The 13,439-nt window shown below is 43.0% G+C and overlaps 1 protein-coding gene across 1 annotated transcript; it reads left to right on the top strand.

Moving 5' to 3' along the window:
* Positions 1-370: 370 nt before the first annotated feature.
* On the top strand, positions 371-7,485 carry LOC308114014 (terminal nucleotidyltransferase 4A-like; the record flags this gene model as incomplete). The annotated part of the gene is made up of 12 exons (XM_080470635.1): positions 371-1,089; positions 2,075-2,198; positions 3,592-3,638; positions 4,111-4,231; positions 4,321-4,428; positions 4,518-4,646; positions 5,282-5,495; positions 5,917-6,046; positions 6,213-6,316; positions 6,470-6,648; positions 6,776-6,913; positions 7,039-7,485. 12 exons carry the CDS (start codon positions 371-373, stop codon positions 7,483-7,485), a joined length of 2,460 nt encoding a protein of 819 aa, XP_080326761.1.
* Positions 7,486-13,439: the final 5,954 nt, after the last annotated feature.

The following is a 13,439-nucleotide window of genomic DNA, read 5'->3' as shown; positions in this document are numbered from 1 at the left end:
TAAAAAAAAAAATAAAAAAATGATAGCATTAGGCGATGGTGTGTTTCCTGTGTGTGTGTGTAACTTGCCCCTGTCAGTTGTTGGGGGCGTGTTCACAGATTTAAATCCCTTGCACATGCGCACGACCTGATCCGTGCTGCTGGGTGCGCCATATTGGCTGGTTTACATGGGGAGTGGAGTTAAGCAAGCGGCTTTAAATAAAAACCCAAAGCAGTTTCCGGACATGAAGCTCTTCTAGAATATCGAGTAAAATCAGCGCGGTTTGGCTTCATTCGGTTCTCCGAGTGCAACGCGGTCAGTTTGCCGAACAGGTTGCAGTCCCCCCCCCACCCACCCCCGTGAGGAGCTTCTCTCGGCAAACTCGAGTCCAATGGATCCCAGGACCGCTTGGATCCAGCCGGAGCAGAAGGGACCTGCCAATTCCCTGTGGATGCACATTTGGGAAACCTCTCAGGGATTTGGAGCGAACCCCGTCGTTGACAACCACTTTCACCAACAGCGCAACTTCGCCGTGCACAACGCGGACTCGCGGGACGAGTGTCACCCGGGCGCAGCGCCGCCGCTGCCCGGGGTCGCGTTCGGGAAGCAGGCGAAGCGAGACGGTGGCGGTGGGAGGGGAAGTGTCCGGAGGAAGGGCTCGCTGTCGCCGACCACCTCCTCCTCGTTAGACTCGGAGGCCGAGAGCTCGTCGCCCTGCGGATCGTCGCTGCAGATCGACAATCTGAACGTGAATGAAGAGGCCAAGCAGTTCCTCCACTACGGCGAGCCCGGCGAGGACAGCCCCCGGCGGCAGTGCCCCCCTCCGCCTCTTCACGCTGTCCAGCAACACTGTCGCAGCATGCAACAATCCGGCGGCCACACCCCCAGCGGCATGAAGAATCAGCATGGGAACAAGCAGCACCACTATCAGACCCACTCCCCCGGCCGCAGGAGGCCACTGAGCCGGGCCAACACTTTCCACGGCGTCCACCCGGCCCTGTCCCCGTCCCCGACCCTGTCCCCGTCCCTGTCCTCCGGCTGTAGCGGCCACTGTGGAGACTCCGCCTGCTGCCTGTGGAGGACCAGGCGCTACAGCCCGGACATCAACGGGTAGGACAGACCTGCACATCGAAATCAATTGCATCTGGACCAGAAACACACACACACACACACACACACACACACACACACACACACACACACACACACACACACACACACACACACACACACACACACACACACACACACACACACACACACACACACACAGAGCAGGCATTTAAATCCAGTGTCTCTAGATGATTTCTGGCCCAGACATGCAGTGTGACATTTGGTCCATATAAAAACAGAACTACTGTGGAAGGCCCAGTCAAAAAATTCAACTTTTACTTCCTTTCTGTTTTCTTGGAAATCATGAAAAAGCAACCAGAAAAGCTGAATATGTACGTCATATAAATGGGAAGAATTGCAAAAAAAAAGAAAATACTAATTAAAAAGTACATTCTGTACATTGGCTTGGGTTGTCAAACATATGGCCTGTGAGCCAAAACTGGCCCGTTGAGGATCTATTTTGGCCAGCAAGTCAATCTTGCAAAGTGACATTGTAAAAGTTCCCAGCACAATTTTCAATTTACTTGTTTCAGTTTTTGTTTTAATTAAAGAAACTGCTGTTTTTGATCCACTCACCCAGGACAATACATTTTTAGTAATAATGGACACTTTTATTCACAAGGATTCTTACTGTTAAAGTAGTAGCTATAATCCTACACATTGGGGCAGATATATATCTATTTTTTTAAATCATGGAGGCTGAAAGGTGCAAAAGGCCCCATTAGAAAATGAATTGAGGATCAACTACTAAATGAATGGAGAATCCTGAATGACAATGAATTTGACACCCTTGTCAATGAAACCAACTCAGTGTTGCATGAAGCCAATGCACAAATTTCCATCTGCTTCATAATTTCTCATTAACATCATGCAATCCAAACAGGAACCCTGGTAGTTCATCAAATGTCAGTCTTTCTAGTTTTCACTTCCTGCTCCATTTATCTCTCTCTCTCTCTCTCTTCCACATCTTTGTCGTTTTCAGTCTTCACGAGGAGATAGTAGACTTTTTCAACTTCATGTCACCGCGGCCCGAGGAGGAGGCCATGAGAAGAGACGTTGTGAACAGAATAGAGAGCGTCATCAAGGACTTGTGGCCCACAGCCCGGGTGAGTGTCCGTCAGCGGGGTGCATTTGTAGCACTGCAGACGCTCAGAGAGGTGAACGCCCGCTGGGATTGCTGAATATTGAAGTGTCATTCCAGCAAACTCTGATCTTTTCTTTAAATTTCTTTGTGGGAATTACTTGAGGCGCCTCATGCTGCTCAGTTTTCGGCACCACGCTGTTCCTCTACTTTTATCCATTTCAATAGCGACTCCCCGGCATGGTGACTGCCATCTTTACAGAACTCCATGAAACCTCTGCAAAGTTGCAACTTCCCTTTTGATTCTTGTTTTAGCCTTTTCAAGTGAAAAGGCAATGAACATGACTTTTGTGAGTTTCAAAAATGTACAAGTCCAAACAGTGGTGTCGCGGTTAGTAATTCCACTTCATAGTTCCTCAACTTGGTTCAGGGTCCAGGTTGAGCGACTTTCTTTGTAGGGTTTGCATGTTCTCCCTGAGCACCGGGGGGGACTCGCTCTGATTTCCTCCCACAGTCCAAAAACACACCTTTGGGGCTAATTGGTCGAAATTGCTTGCAGGTGTGTGTGACTGTGTGTGTGACTGTGTGTGTGACTGTGTGTGTGACTGTGTGTGTGACTGTGTGTGTGACAGTGTACAAGTTACCAGTCCGTCACAGAGGCCATGTGTCTCCAGTCGCCCACAGTCAGTGTTTTGGAGCGTGTGAGCCAATCCCAGCTGAGACAAAAAACACAGAGGCACAACATCGCATTACCCACTTCCAGTAAGAGGGTAATAGATTACAAGTGAATCAGTTCAATATGCACGGTCAGGGAAGACATCATTCAAGTATAATCCGTTTAAAGCTCCGTTAATGTATTCGATGCAACCTTGTTCTGATTCTTCAATACATTTCTGTCATGACTCTAGTTTCCTGCTTTAGTTAGTAATACAAAGCTGCGACGCTCCCTGTAAATCAGTGTGATCAGTTTCGTTTCGATATGCAGACGCCATGTTCTATTCGCCACGCAGTCAGCAGCCTGGTTTACAGTATACGTCCTTCCACTACAGCCGAGACGTGATCATTTATTCATGTATTCCCAAAGTAACACAAGTGAGTTATTTTTTCGTCGTGTGCTGCCAACAGTCGTTGACAATGACGGTAAAGTTTTTTCTACAGGCAATGTAAACAATTTGAACTAGTCTTGGCCTGCAGGAGTCCCACAGGGTTTCACTCTGACCTATGGTTGTCGTTTTTCTTTACTTTTCTCCAAAGATCATTTTGTCTTGGTCCTCTAAAGCTGTGCATGTATACATATGCTTTTTTTTTTTTTTTTTGCCAAATAAGAATTATTTTGATTCCTATTTCCAGATTTGGTTAACATGAGTCAACCTGTTGGAGTCTACACCACATTTATTCGTTTGCTCTGTTGTCTGCAGGTGGAGATATTTGGCAGTTTCAGCACGGGACTCTATCTTCCAACGAGGTTGGTTCTTCTTTCCCGTGATGGTCTGAACTTACACTTTTGTTTAACGTGCCAGTCTTTCACTTTTCAGGTTATGATAGATGAGAAGAGTTGGGACCGACTGGACGAAAATAAAAGCAACTTAATTGTTGATGCTTACAGCTGCTTATATGGCCACATATTGAACACATTTAATGAACGGATTGCTTCTTTAGCTGTATTTCTATATGTTTGTTTTTCAAATCTCCAGAACAAAAGGTAGCTGATAACCCTTTGGAAGACAAATTATTTCCTAATTAACCCTATAGTCAAAGTTGCCATTGCTAATTTAGTTGTCTTGCGCTTTGAGTAAAACCCTTCAAACTGTCATCTCCTGTCTGCCAATCAAATCGCTCTGTGCCGTCTGCATCAGTGTGCATTGGAGGTGTTGAAGCATTACAAGAGGGAATGAAAGCATTTCAGGTGAGATCTATTTTTGCGCTTCTGTCCTCAGTGACATTGACCTTGTGGTGTTTGGGAAGTGGGACCATCCTCCTCTGCAGCAACTGGAGCAAGCCCTGAGAAAACACAACGTGGCGGGGCCATATCCCATTAAAGTCCTTGACAAAGCGACCGTAAGTCCCCCCCCCCCCAAACAACTTATGTCTGGCTTTTTACGGTCAGGTTCACTTTAATTTAACCTCAGACTAAATATTATTTGTAGGTGCCAATCATCAAGCTCACTGATCACCAAACCGAGGTGAAAGTTGACATCAGCTTTAATGTAGAGACGGCGGTCAAAGCAGCACAGTTCATCAAGAGCTACCTTAAGGTAAGTCCAGTTACTCCAGACATCTTTAAATTGTGTTCACATTAGTATTCTTTCAGTGATTGTTGACTGAATTGTTGTTTATTTTGCAGAAATACACGGTTCTTCCACCTCTGATCTTCGTTCTGAAGCAGTTCTTGTTGCAGAGGGACCTGAATGAAGTCTTCACCGGCGGAATCAGCTCCTACAGTCTCATACTAATGGCCATTAGCTTCCTGCAGGTACACTTGCATGCATATCATTGCAATGAGCATCAGATTCTGGGACCGTTCTAGAATCTCCCTCTTTGTTGTCAAAATACTTTGTGAAGAAACACCCTTCTACATGCGAGTCGGGAATTTCAATAATACCGAGGTCCAATGGGCTGTTGAGGAAGAAATACGTGAGGGAGGTGTTACATCGTTGTACCTACTAATTCCTCCAGGTAGTTTTGTGGCAGACTCGTGGTTTCAGGCCCTTTTAAAACCTGAGCCCAAGGCTAAATGAGATGGATTAGGAAAGGACCACAGCAGGTTTAGAAACCACTCGAGGTGTGGGACTGTACTGTTTGAACTGCTTTTAAACAGGAACTGTTGTGTTCAGCTATTTTCAACCCCATGAAAAATAGAGTTTATGCAAATTAAGACCTTCTGCCAATATTAGCACTGCATGTTAATACTACCGTCGATCTGTTTGATCGTCAAACTCATGTTCTAAGTTTTCAGTATGTTTTTCGCTGTGAAATGTGTTTTCCACTTCCCTCTGGTATTCTCACCAATTAAAGTTTAACCCCCCCCCCACCCCACACACACACGTCATGACACCTATTTGGGGTACAGTGTGACTATACTGAGTCCTTCCTGTTCTGTAATCACAGTTGCATCCTCGGATTGACACGCGACGTGCCAACATCAACCTGGGCATCCTGCTGATAGAGTTTTTCGAACTATATGGCCGTGATTTTAACTACATGAAGACGGGCATCCGGGTGAAGAATGGAGGCGCCTACCTGTCCAAGGAGGAAATGATGAAAGCCATGATGAATGGAAACAGACCTTCTATGCTCTGCATCGAGGATCCCATACAGCCAGGTGAGACCAAACCCTTTCACGCCAGTTAGTGCAGAGCAGAATGTAGACTTGGTGGGAACCAAATTATAAATGAGCCTCAGCGTGCACCCATGATATACACCCATGGGGGGGGACTTTATGTGCCATGGAGTACTCGAGCCTTCTCATTTCAAACTTGTGGTATCCGTGAGGCTTTTGGTCCTCCGTCTGCTGCGATGGCTTTCACGCCACAATTGGTTCTACTCAAGCAGCCGCTCTGACGAGGTCTGCTCCAGAGTTTAGTCTTGGCAAAAATCTACAATCCAGCGAAATGTGGCCGGTGTCAAAGCCCCGTTACATTTAGAGTGTGTTTTATATTGATTGTACTACTTTGTGGACAACTGCATACATTATCTGCCATATTGATTTCTAATATGTTTTCTTTGGGGGTGGGTCTTCACAGGGAACGACGTGGGCAGGAGTTCTTATGGAATCCTCCAAGTGAAGCAGGTGTTTGACTTTGCCTACATGGTGCTGAGTCATGGTGTGTCCCCTCTTGCCCGGGCATACCCCAACAAAGAAAACAATGACAGGTTGGCTCATTTGAAAACTTATGAGATCGGTTACTCTTTTTTTTTTTTTCATAAAACTTATTTCCATTTTCATAAATCTAAGTGTGATTAACTTTCTGTTGTGTTTTTTGAGGCAGAACTGGTGTCTTTGTCCTGTTACTTTAAAGAACTTGCCTCTCTTTTGTAGTGCACTAGGACGAATCATCAAAGTGAGCCCCGAGGTCCTGGCCTACAGGGAATGGACGATCAAAAAGTGGGGAGCCAAGCAGTTTGCCAAGCTGAATCACCATGGTAACCTTTGGTTTGCATCTACTTAATTGAACTTAACGCTACTTCTGCACTGTGACGCTCTAGTAAAGTGATCCTTTGCGTCAGATATACATGATATTATCTTGGAAACCAAAAGAAACCAGGGTCAATACTTGCATTCTGTTTGGTTTGTAGATATCGAGGCCTGTGAACAAGACCTTACCAGGCTGATGCTGGTGGAGGATCAAAGAGACAGTTCTTCCCCCACCAGTGCCGAGTCGCATTCACCTTCCCCAGTCTTCCTGCCCAGTCCTCAGCACCACTCATCCTCATCGTCCGCATGCTCGCTTTGCTCTTCCTCTGGAAGCGACATCGTAAGGAAGAAAATATTTATTTTTTTATCTCTGGTTCACTACATCTGCAGGAGCATTTGCTGTGAAGTTTTGACCTTTTCCCTGCAGTTCAGTTAAACAATTTTTTTTGTTGTTGTTGTTTTTTCAGGAGTCTGATTCTCCTCCAAGCAACAATACTGTTATCCAGCTTCACCCCATCACTCTGGCCTCGGTCCATTCATTAATCCAACTGGCTTCAGACCTGAGGGCCACACATCCTGCAAGCTTCATCCAAACATCACCTCAAGTAAGTTGATTTAAAAAAAAAAAAAATAATAATAATAATCTTACTTTCACATCTAACCCTAACCCTTTATTAAAATAATGTAAGTGTAACAAAGCACCAATTTCACTCTTTTCTTCTCTTGTCAGGTCCAGATGTCTCTCCCAGAAAGCGTCACTGTCCCGTCCCTCCCCGATTGCCAGTTTTACCAGGAGTCCCCTCCCTCCATCAGTGTTGTGCACCGTCACACTTCGCACGTCACTCAAGTCCCCCAGCACACCAACTCCACAAGCCCTGCCCCCAGCCCCCTCCACCAGCTCCACCACCCTCAGGTAGGAGGGCAGCACAGCCACGCCTACACTGTGACATCCGTTTCAAATGGCTCCACTGAGACGCACAAATTTGGCTTCAAGCACAACCAAGGTGGTGGCCTCCACCACCAAAACCCCTCCCAGAGTACCTCGAGTCCCCAGAGAAGGTTTGTCCCTCACGGCCATAACGTGGCACCGGGCTTCAGGAACCAGCAGCAGTACAACCGAAACACGTGGCGACGCAGAAAAAGGGACGGTCTTCCTGCTGCCAACCAGACCAGATGAAATTTAATTGCACAATTCAAGTCATCCCAGGCCTCTTGCAGCCCCTCCCCAAGGATTATATGATTTCACGCTAAGTGTTTCTACGGCTGGTTTTTCGAAAACGCGCCTACGAAGTGCGAGACTTCACAGGTCCATTCAAGCAATCTCTCATTAGATGTAAGAAAACTGTAAAAGGCTCAAAATCGTAAGCAGGTGGACTTATTTATACTATCCATCTGTAATCAGAAACTTTCTCTGAATTTGATGCACACCAGCAGAGACTTGAGTTGACTGAAGAATTACTGTTAGCCGAACTGGATCCTCCCATCAGTGGCACCTGCTAGTTGGTTGAAGAGTCCCCCTCCCATGCAACTCGAGCATCTTTGAGCATCACGTGCCATAGCACCGGACTGGTTGATCGAGTCTGACATCTTTCGACACTGACTGGGCCTTTTCTTTTTATATTGAGGTTTGGGCTCATCTGCTCTTCTGAATGCAACTCCTTTTTAGCTTAAATCTTGATCCCAAATTGTTAGAGCTTGGACTATTGTCTAAAAATTGTATTCCGGAGTGAAGCAAAGCACTACCTTTCTACCTATGCAGCGCAACGCTGACGATGTTTCTGTGTGACGGCACAAAATGGACCTTGTCTCAAGTGCTTAAACTGTGATGACTTGTTTGAATGTAATGCGTGTTTCTTTTTCAGTGTTGGTCGTTCTCTTGCTCTCTTTTTATTTTTTTTATTTTTTTGTCACTGAGGGATTTCTTTTTCCACATTGGCACTATATTTTGTTCCGTACTGTAAAAGTTGACACGTTATTTTACGTCTGTTGCATTGATGTGCAATAATGACTGGCTTTTATTTAATTTATTTCACATTTTATTTTAAATTTTTAGGGGGGGTCTTCCCTTTTTTTCCCAAGACTATACTGATCTGTGCAATAGATGGATTTAAGGGCCTAAAAGGAATGTGTGTCTGTGTTTTTGAGTGTGCGAGTGTGAATGTGTGTGCAGCTTTCAAACACAAGAGGGAGCTATGGTGTAACATGAGAAATGTGCCAAAAATCCCACAATGCCAACATAATACTCATGTTTCATTTATAACTGTATTGTGATCACTTTGAAAACTGTTTGCCAACTGCCTGTCCCAAATCATTTCCCACCAATATTCTCCTTTCGAACAACATATCACTCAGTATTCAGCGGTTTTACTTGGCTGTGTTTCCACACGATAGACTCTCTTGGGGAAATGCACATTTATCTGTGTTTACGTGTGTCATTACAAAACTCGTTGGTGCTACTTAATACCAGCAAAGTACTTGTTTTTTGCCTTCTTATTTTGTCAAAGCAACAGTTTAACTGCCTTCTGAAATGACCAAATCTGCCCTTTTTCCCCTGTACGTAGCCAGAGCGTCATGTATTTGTTTCAACAGGCACTGCCAGATTGACTTGGCTTTTATTCTTCATGAAGCGTCCCGATTTGAGGCTCCAGGAGCGGACTACCATTGCAGTCAGTGTTTGTTAGCATCATATCACGTTTTTTTTTATTTTTTATTATTATTTATTTTTATTTTTATTTCTCCATTCAACCGAGGATGATTCTAAATCAGTAGTTTCTAAGGTCCTTATAACTTTGAGGTAATCCTATGCCATATTTATAGTCAGCCCAAGACAAGGTTTCAAAGCAACATAGTTTACGCAGCAATCCACAAAAGGTTCTGAGCACGCAACGCTATTTCCAAAACCTATTTTAGATTTGAGCGAGCCAAATCTAAATCTAACACTCTCCATGTTCTGTTTGTTCCACTGCGGCTTTTCAGCAAGTTGTCAGATGATCGGTAGATGATGATCATTTGCCACAGGCCAATTCCCCAGCTCATATCTGTGTAATTAGGTGGGTTGTAACGTGTAAACGACTGACATATAGATGTATACCTTGTTTTTTATGCAAGTTTTCTATTTTTTTAAATAAAAATTTTTAAAACTATAGCCACATCAGTGTGTCCCGTTTGTGCTGCGTCTTCATTCCTCGAGCTTGGAAATGATATTTACTCTGCTTAAAAACTGGTACAGTGTTCTCATGTGTGAGATCTTTAAAGCAGATAAAAACCACCGGACTGAATGTGTGACAGTCATGGACGTAACCCAGGTAGAAATATCATATTGTCATTGCGATGTGTATTTTCAGACCTTCCACACTTTAACTTTGTAATTTCACGTTGTGTCTGATGGGGGCACTCTTGGATCACTGCTTGTCTGTATAAAATCCATGAGCTTTCAAATTGTCAGCAGGGAAGTGGAATATGACAAAAGAAGGTCTTTAATAAATAAAATCACTGACGAGAGGGTTAACTGCTAAAACCACTGTCCTTTTTTTTTCTTCTAATTAGCACAATGACGAAAAGCACCCTTTGCAGAGACCCCTTTTACCCTCTGACTCAAACTAGCTGACTAAGGAAATTAGTCCATGTTGCAGTGCACTTTAAAGGAAAAAAAAAACCTCTGATACATTGGCAAAGCTGAGGTTCATAATATTATTAAAAGCTGGCTCTTTGTTCCCAAAGGATATATTAACCAGATTAGATGAGCACTACCAAGAGCATTGGTTCAGTATTTTTTTTTTGTGGGGGGGGTGTGCAGACAGAAATACCCCAACATAGGGGAAGTCTTGTCAGCATACTGATGAGGATTTAATTTTCCATGACGCACTGTACTTATGTTTACAATGAATGCAGCATCAGGTTTCGTGTCGACATCTACAGTATTCAGGGAAAAAATAAGGCGCAACCTCCAGCTTTAAGGCTGCATTTTGTGAAAATGACACTTGTCTATGATACTCCTGTTATGAAGTGGTGGTTTGCATGGCACAGGGAGATAAACACAATGTAAGATTTGTTAATCACACAATGAACGTGAGTTTAAAACAGCTTACAGCTGGTGTGAGAGCCTCTTCAACTCCCTCTGGTAATAATAGAAAAGTTCCTCTCAGAAAAGGTCAAAAGTTAGACTCTGGCTCTCTGTGTCCTGACATTAGAAATTCTGCATTTCTCCCGCATCTTTTCCGTGTAATGCATTGCAATTCGGTATGTGAGAGTTATTAGTGTTTGCAAACAGCATTGTCCAGATGACAGTTGAAATGCTTGGACAAAACAGACACCAGTGGAAGCTCAAGTGATATGTTGTTGAGATTCTCTGTCAATGCACCTTAGAAATAAATGCTGTGTGTCCTTGGTTTCTTCCTCGAGCCATTAAAACAGTTAAGATTTCCTTATGCGGCGTGTTTAATATTCATGTATTTTTGGAAGTATGTCGAGTAAAAATATTTACACTTTAGCCTTGGGGATGATCAGAAATAAGATGATGGTTGTCTTTACCAAGGATTCTCTACCACAGTGTCGAATCTGCAGAATTGCAAAATATATAAATATTGTATTTCACTTAGTTAGACCAAGACACCTGTTTGCCACGTGGTGACAGTGAGACCAATTAAAAACCGTGAGAGCAAAAGCGATTTCGGGCGCCATAAATGCTTTCAAAAGTTTTATTTTGTTTAGTTTTTTAAACATCATTAAGGCACTCATTGCCAAAACTTTACCCACAGAACCTCATATGTTGGAAGCATTGGAATGAATGGAAAAACCATACCCATTAAAAACTAAATAAAAAATGCACTTCTGCATTTTTGTGTGAGGAAACGGGGTCCAAGTTTAACATCTTACGGCTCCATACTGAGGCCCATGTGTAACTCATGCATTTCTTACAGTTTTTGGACTGTTTTTGATTAACATTGCCTCCAGTGTTAACATGTTATCTATGTGAGCAGCGCTTTTAAATCATGACTGCTATTAAAGCTGGACAGAGAGACTGTGAGCTATTGAGGAACAGCTTTGTGAGTCTTTTTTCAATTCCTGCAATGATATAAACCTTGTGCTTGTCTAAACAGGCTCAGGTCTCACACTGGGTGAGTATAAATAAAACCAGAGGCAATAATGTTATTATGTTTGCGGTATTAGGCTGCCGAGCATGATTAGGTAATCTGTTTTTGAAGGCGGGCCAACAGACTTATTGAAAGTTAAAAAAATAAAAAAAAATGCCTTGATGCAGAAAGGCTTGAAAGAAACTGATATATACACTACTCCCTCACTGATACATGATTTCTTTATTACTGAGGATTTCTGTAGGTAAGTAGGTCAGTGGAAGAATTCTGCATGAGGAGATTTGACGTCTTCTGTTTCTCAGGTTTAGACAGCAAATGATGCTTCTTATTTATACATGTAAAGAGGAACCATCAACTATTTCTTCTTTATTCTCTATATTTCTTTTTAAGCATCTCCTCACTCTCAGGGGGAAAAAAAATGTAAATTACAAGGTTTTAACATCTGTTACTGTATTATATTCACAAGTCTTTTTTTTAGTAATGGGTATCAGTATATGTTTTAGAGCTTTACCAACCCAACGAGTCCCCTGCTGCTAATGCAAGCACTAACAAAGACTTCATTTTGGACGATGAGCTGAAAGAAACCACAATGTCACAAAACATTGGGAAAAACTTCAGTTACGTTATGTTATAGTGTTTTAGAATATTTGTCCATGTTGTGGTTGTTTTGTGTGTATTCTTCCATTCCTTTCGGATTACTGCTCAGCCTCTTACATCCTGCTGGTAAAGACAAGGCGAGCTGTCCAAACAACAAAGGCAGCATTGATTTTATAAGACTCCATTGATCTTGAGTCATTATGGTTGGAGTTCTACCTTGTGTCAATAAGAATGACTTAAGTCACTCATGAAGGCTTTTTAAATGGATGTCAATGTGGATCTTTAGTCTAATAAAGTGAACCTCCTGCTTACATGTATATCCGGACACATGATTGGTCTATATATACGTATATATATATATATATATATATATATATATATATATATATATACACATACTGTATATGCAGCTGTATATGCAGCTCTGGTCAGAGTTAAAACCAAGTGTGGAAAAAGAAGCCCTGATAAGACTTTCCTCAATGTTTTTGCCAATTAATCGTTGGGTCTGCCCGTCTCTCTTGTTCTTCCTCCACATCGTCCCAGAATACAAAGAGGAATGTGATCAAGGAGCTCTGCCCTGACTACTGACAGGCTTCATTTGTTGTGCACTTGAGATGTATGGAGGACACAGTTCTACGATTATGTGGTTCACGGCTTGAAGCCACCTATACACATTTAATGAAATCGCTGAGTAAAAAATTAAGATGATAATAACAGACAAGACCGCGGTAATGGAACGGAGGGGAAAGAGTCAATGGTTTCCCACGAAGTGGAAAAAAAGAATATGTGACTCCAAGTTCGTGGACTGTTGTTTGTCATCATTTCATTTATCAAAGCATGGTGTCATTTATAATAAGTTGTTTCCCCGTTGTTTGTGTTTTCCCATTAGTAGTCACACTTTCTATTTGATTCATTGTGTTTTCTGTTTTTCCCATGCACGCTATAATCGGTATTGCAAGATGAAAGATGTGGACACATATCAATGCAGTAACACGTGCAGCGGTCCTGCACAGTCTGTCATATTTACAAAGTCTATATCATTTCAGGGCAATGGTGTTGATTTTGGGGGTGTATGATGTTGTAGTGGTTAACTCTCAAGCCACATAGCAAGAAAATTCCCCGGTTTGGGGGCTTTTCTGCCAATTATGGGTTTGGATTGGATCTAGTCCCTTGTGACCTTCAGTTGCCGTGTAGAAGATGGATGGATGTTGATGTTTGCTGTACTTTCACAAACATTTAAATTGATTTTCCTGAACACTCCGCCAGTGTTTTTCCTGCAGAAGCCCTTAAATTTCTTTTATTTCCTTCCAAAAGCTCCCATGCTTCTGTTACTCCACCATATTCATGGCCCCGGCAGAGTCGGGACTATTAGGCAATGTAGACGTTAGAAGTGTAGAAGTTTGAGCTGCTTTTTGAGGTCATCCCTCATCTGCCACTCACA

This window comes from Lipophrys pholis (assembly GCF_963383615.2).
Source record: "Lipophrys pholis genome assembly, chromosome: 9".
NCBI lineage: Eukaryota > Metazoa > Chordata > Actinopteri > Blenniiformes > Blenniidae > Lipophrys > Lipophrys pholis.
The sequence above is the reverse complement of the archived record's forward strand: the minus strand, read 5'-3'. Positions and strand labels throughout refer to the sequence as shown.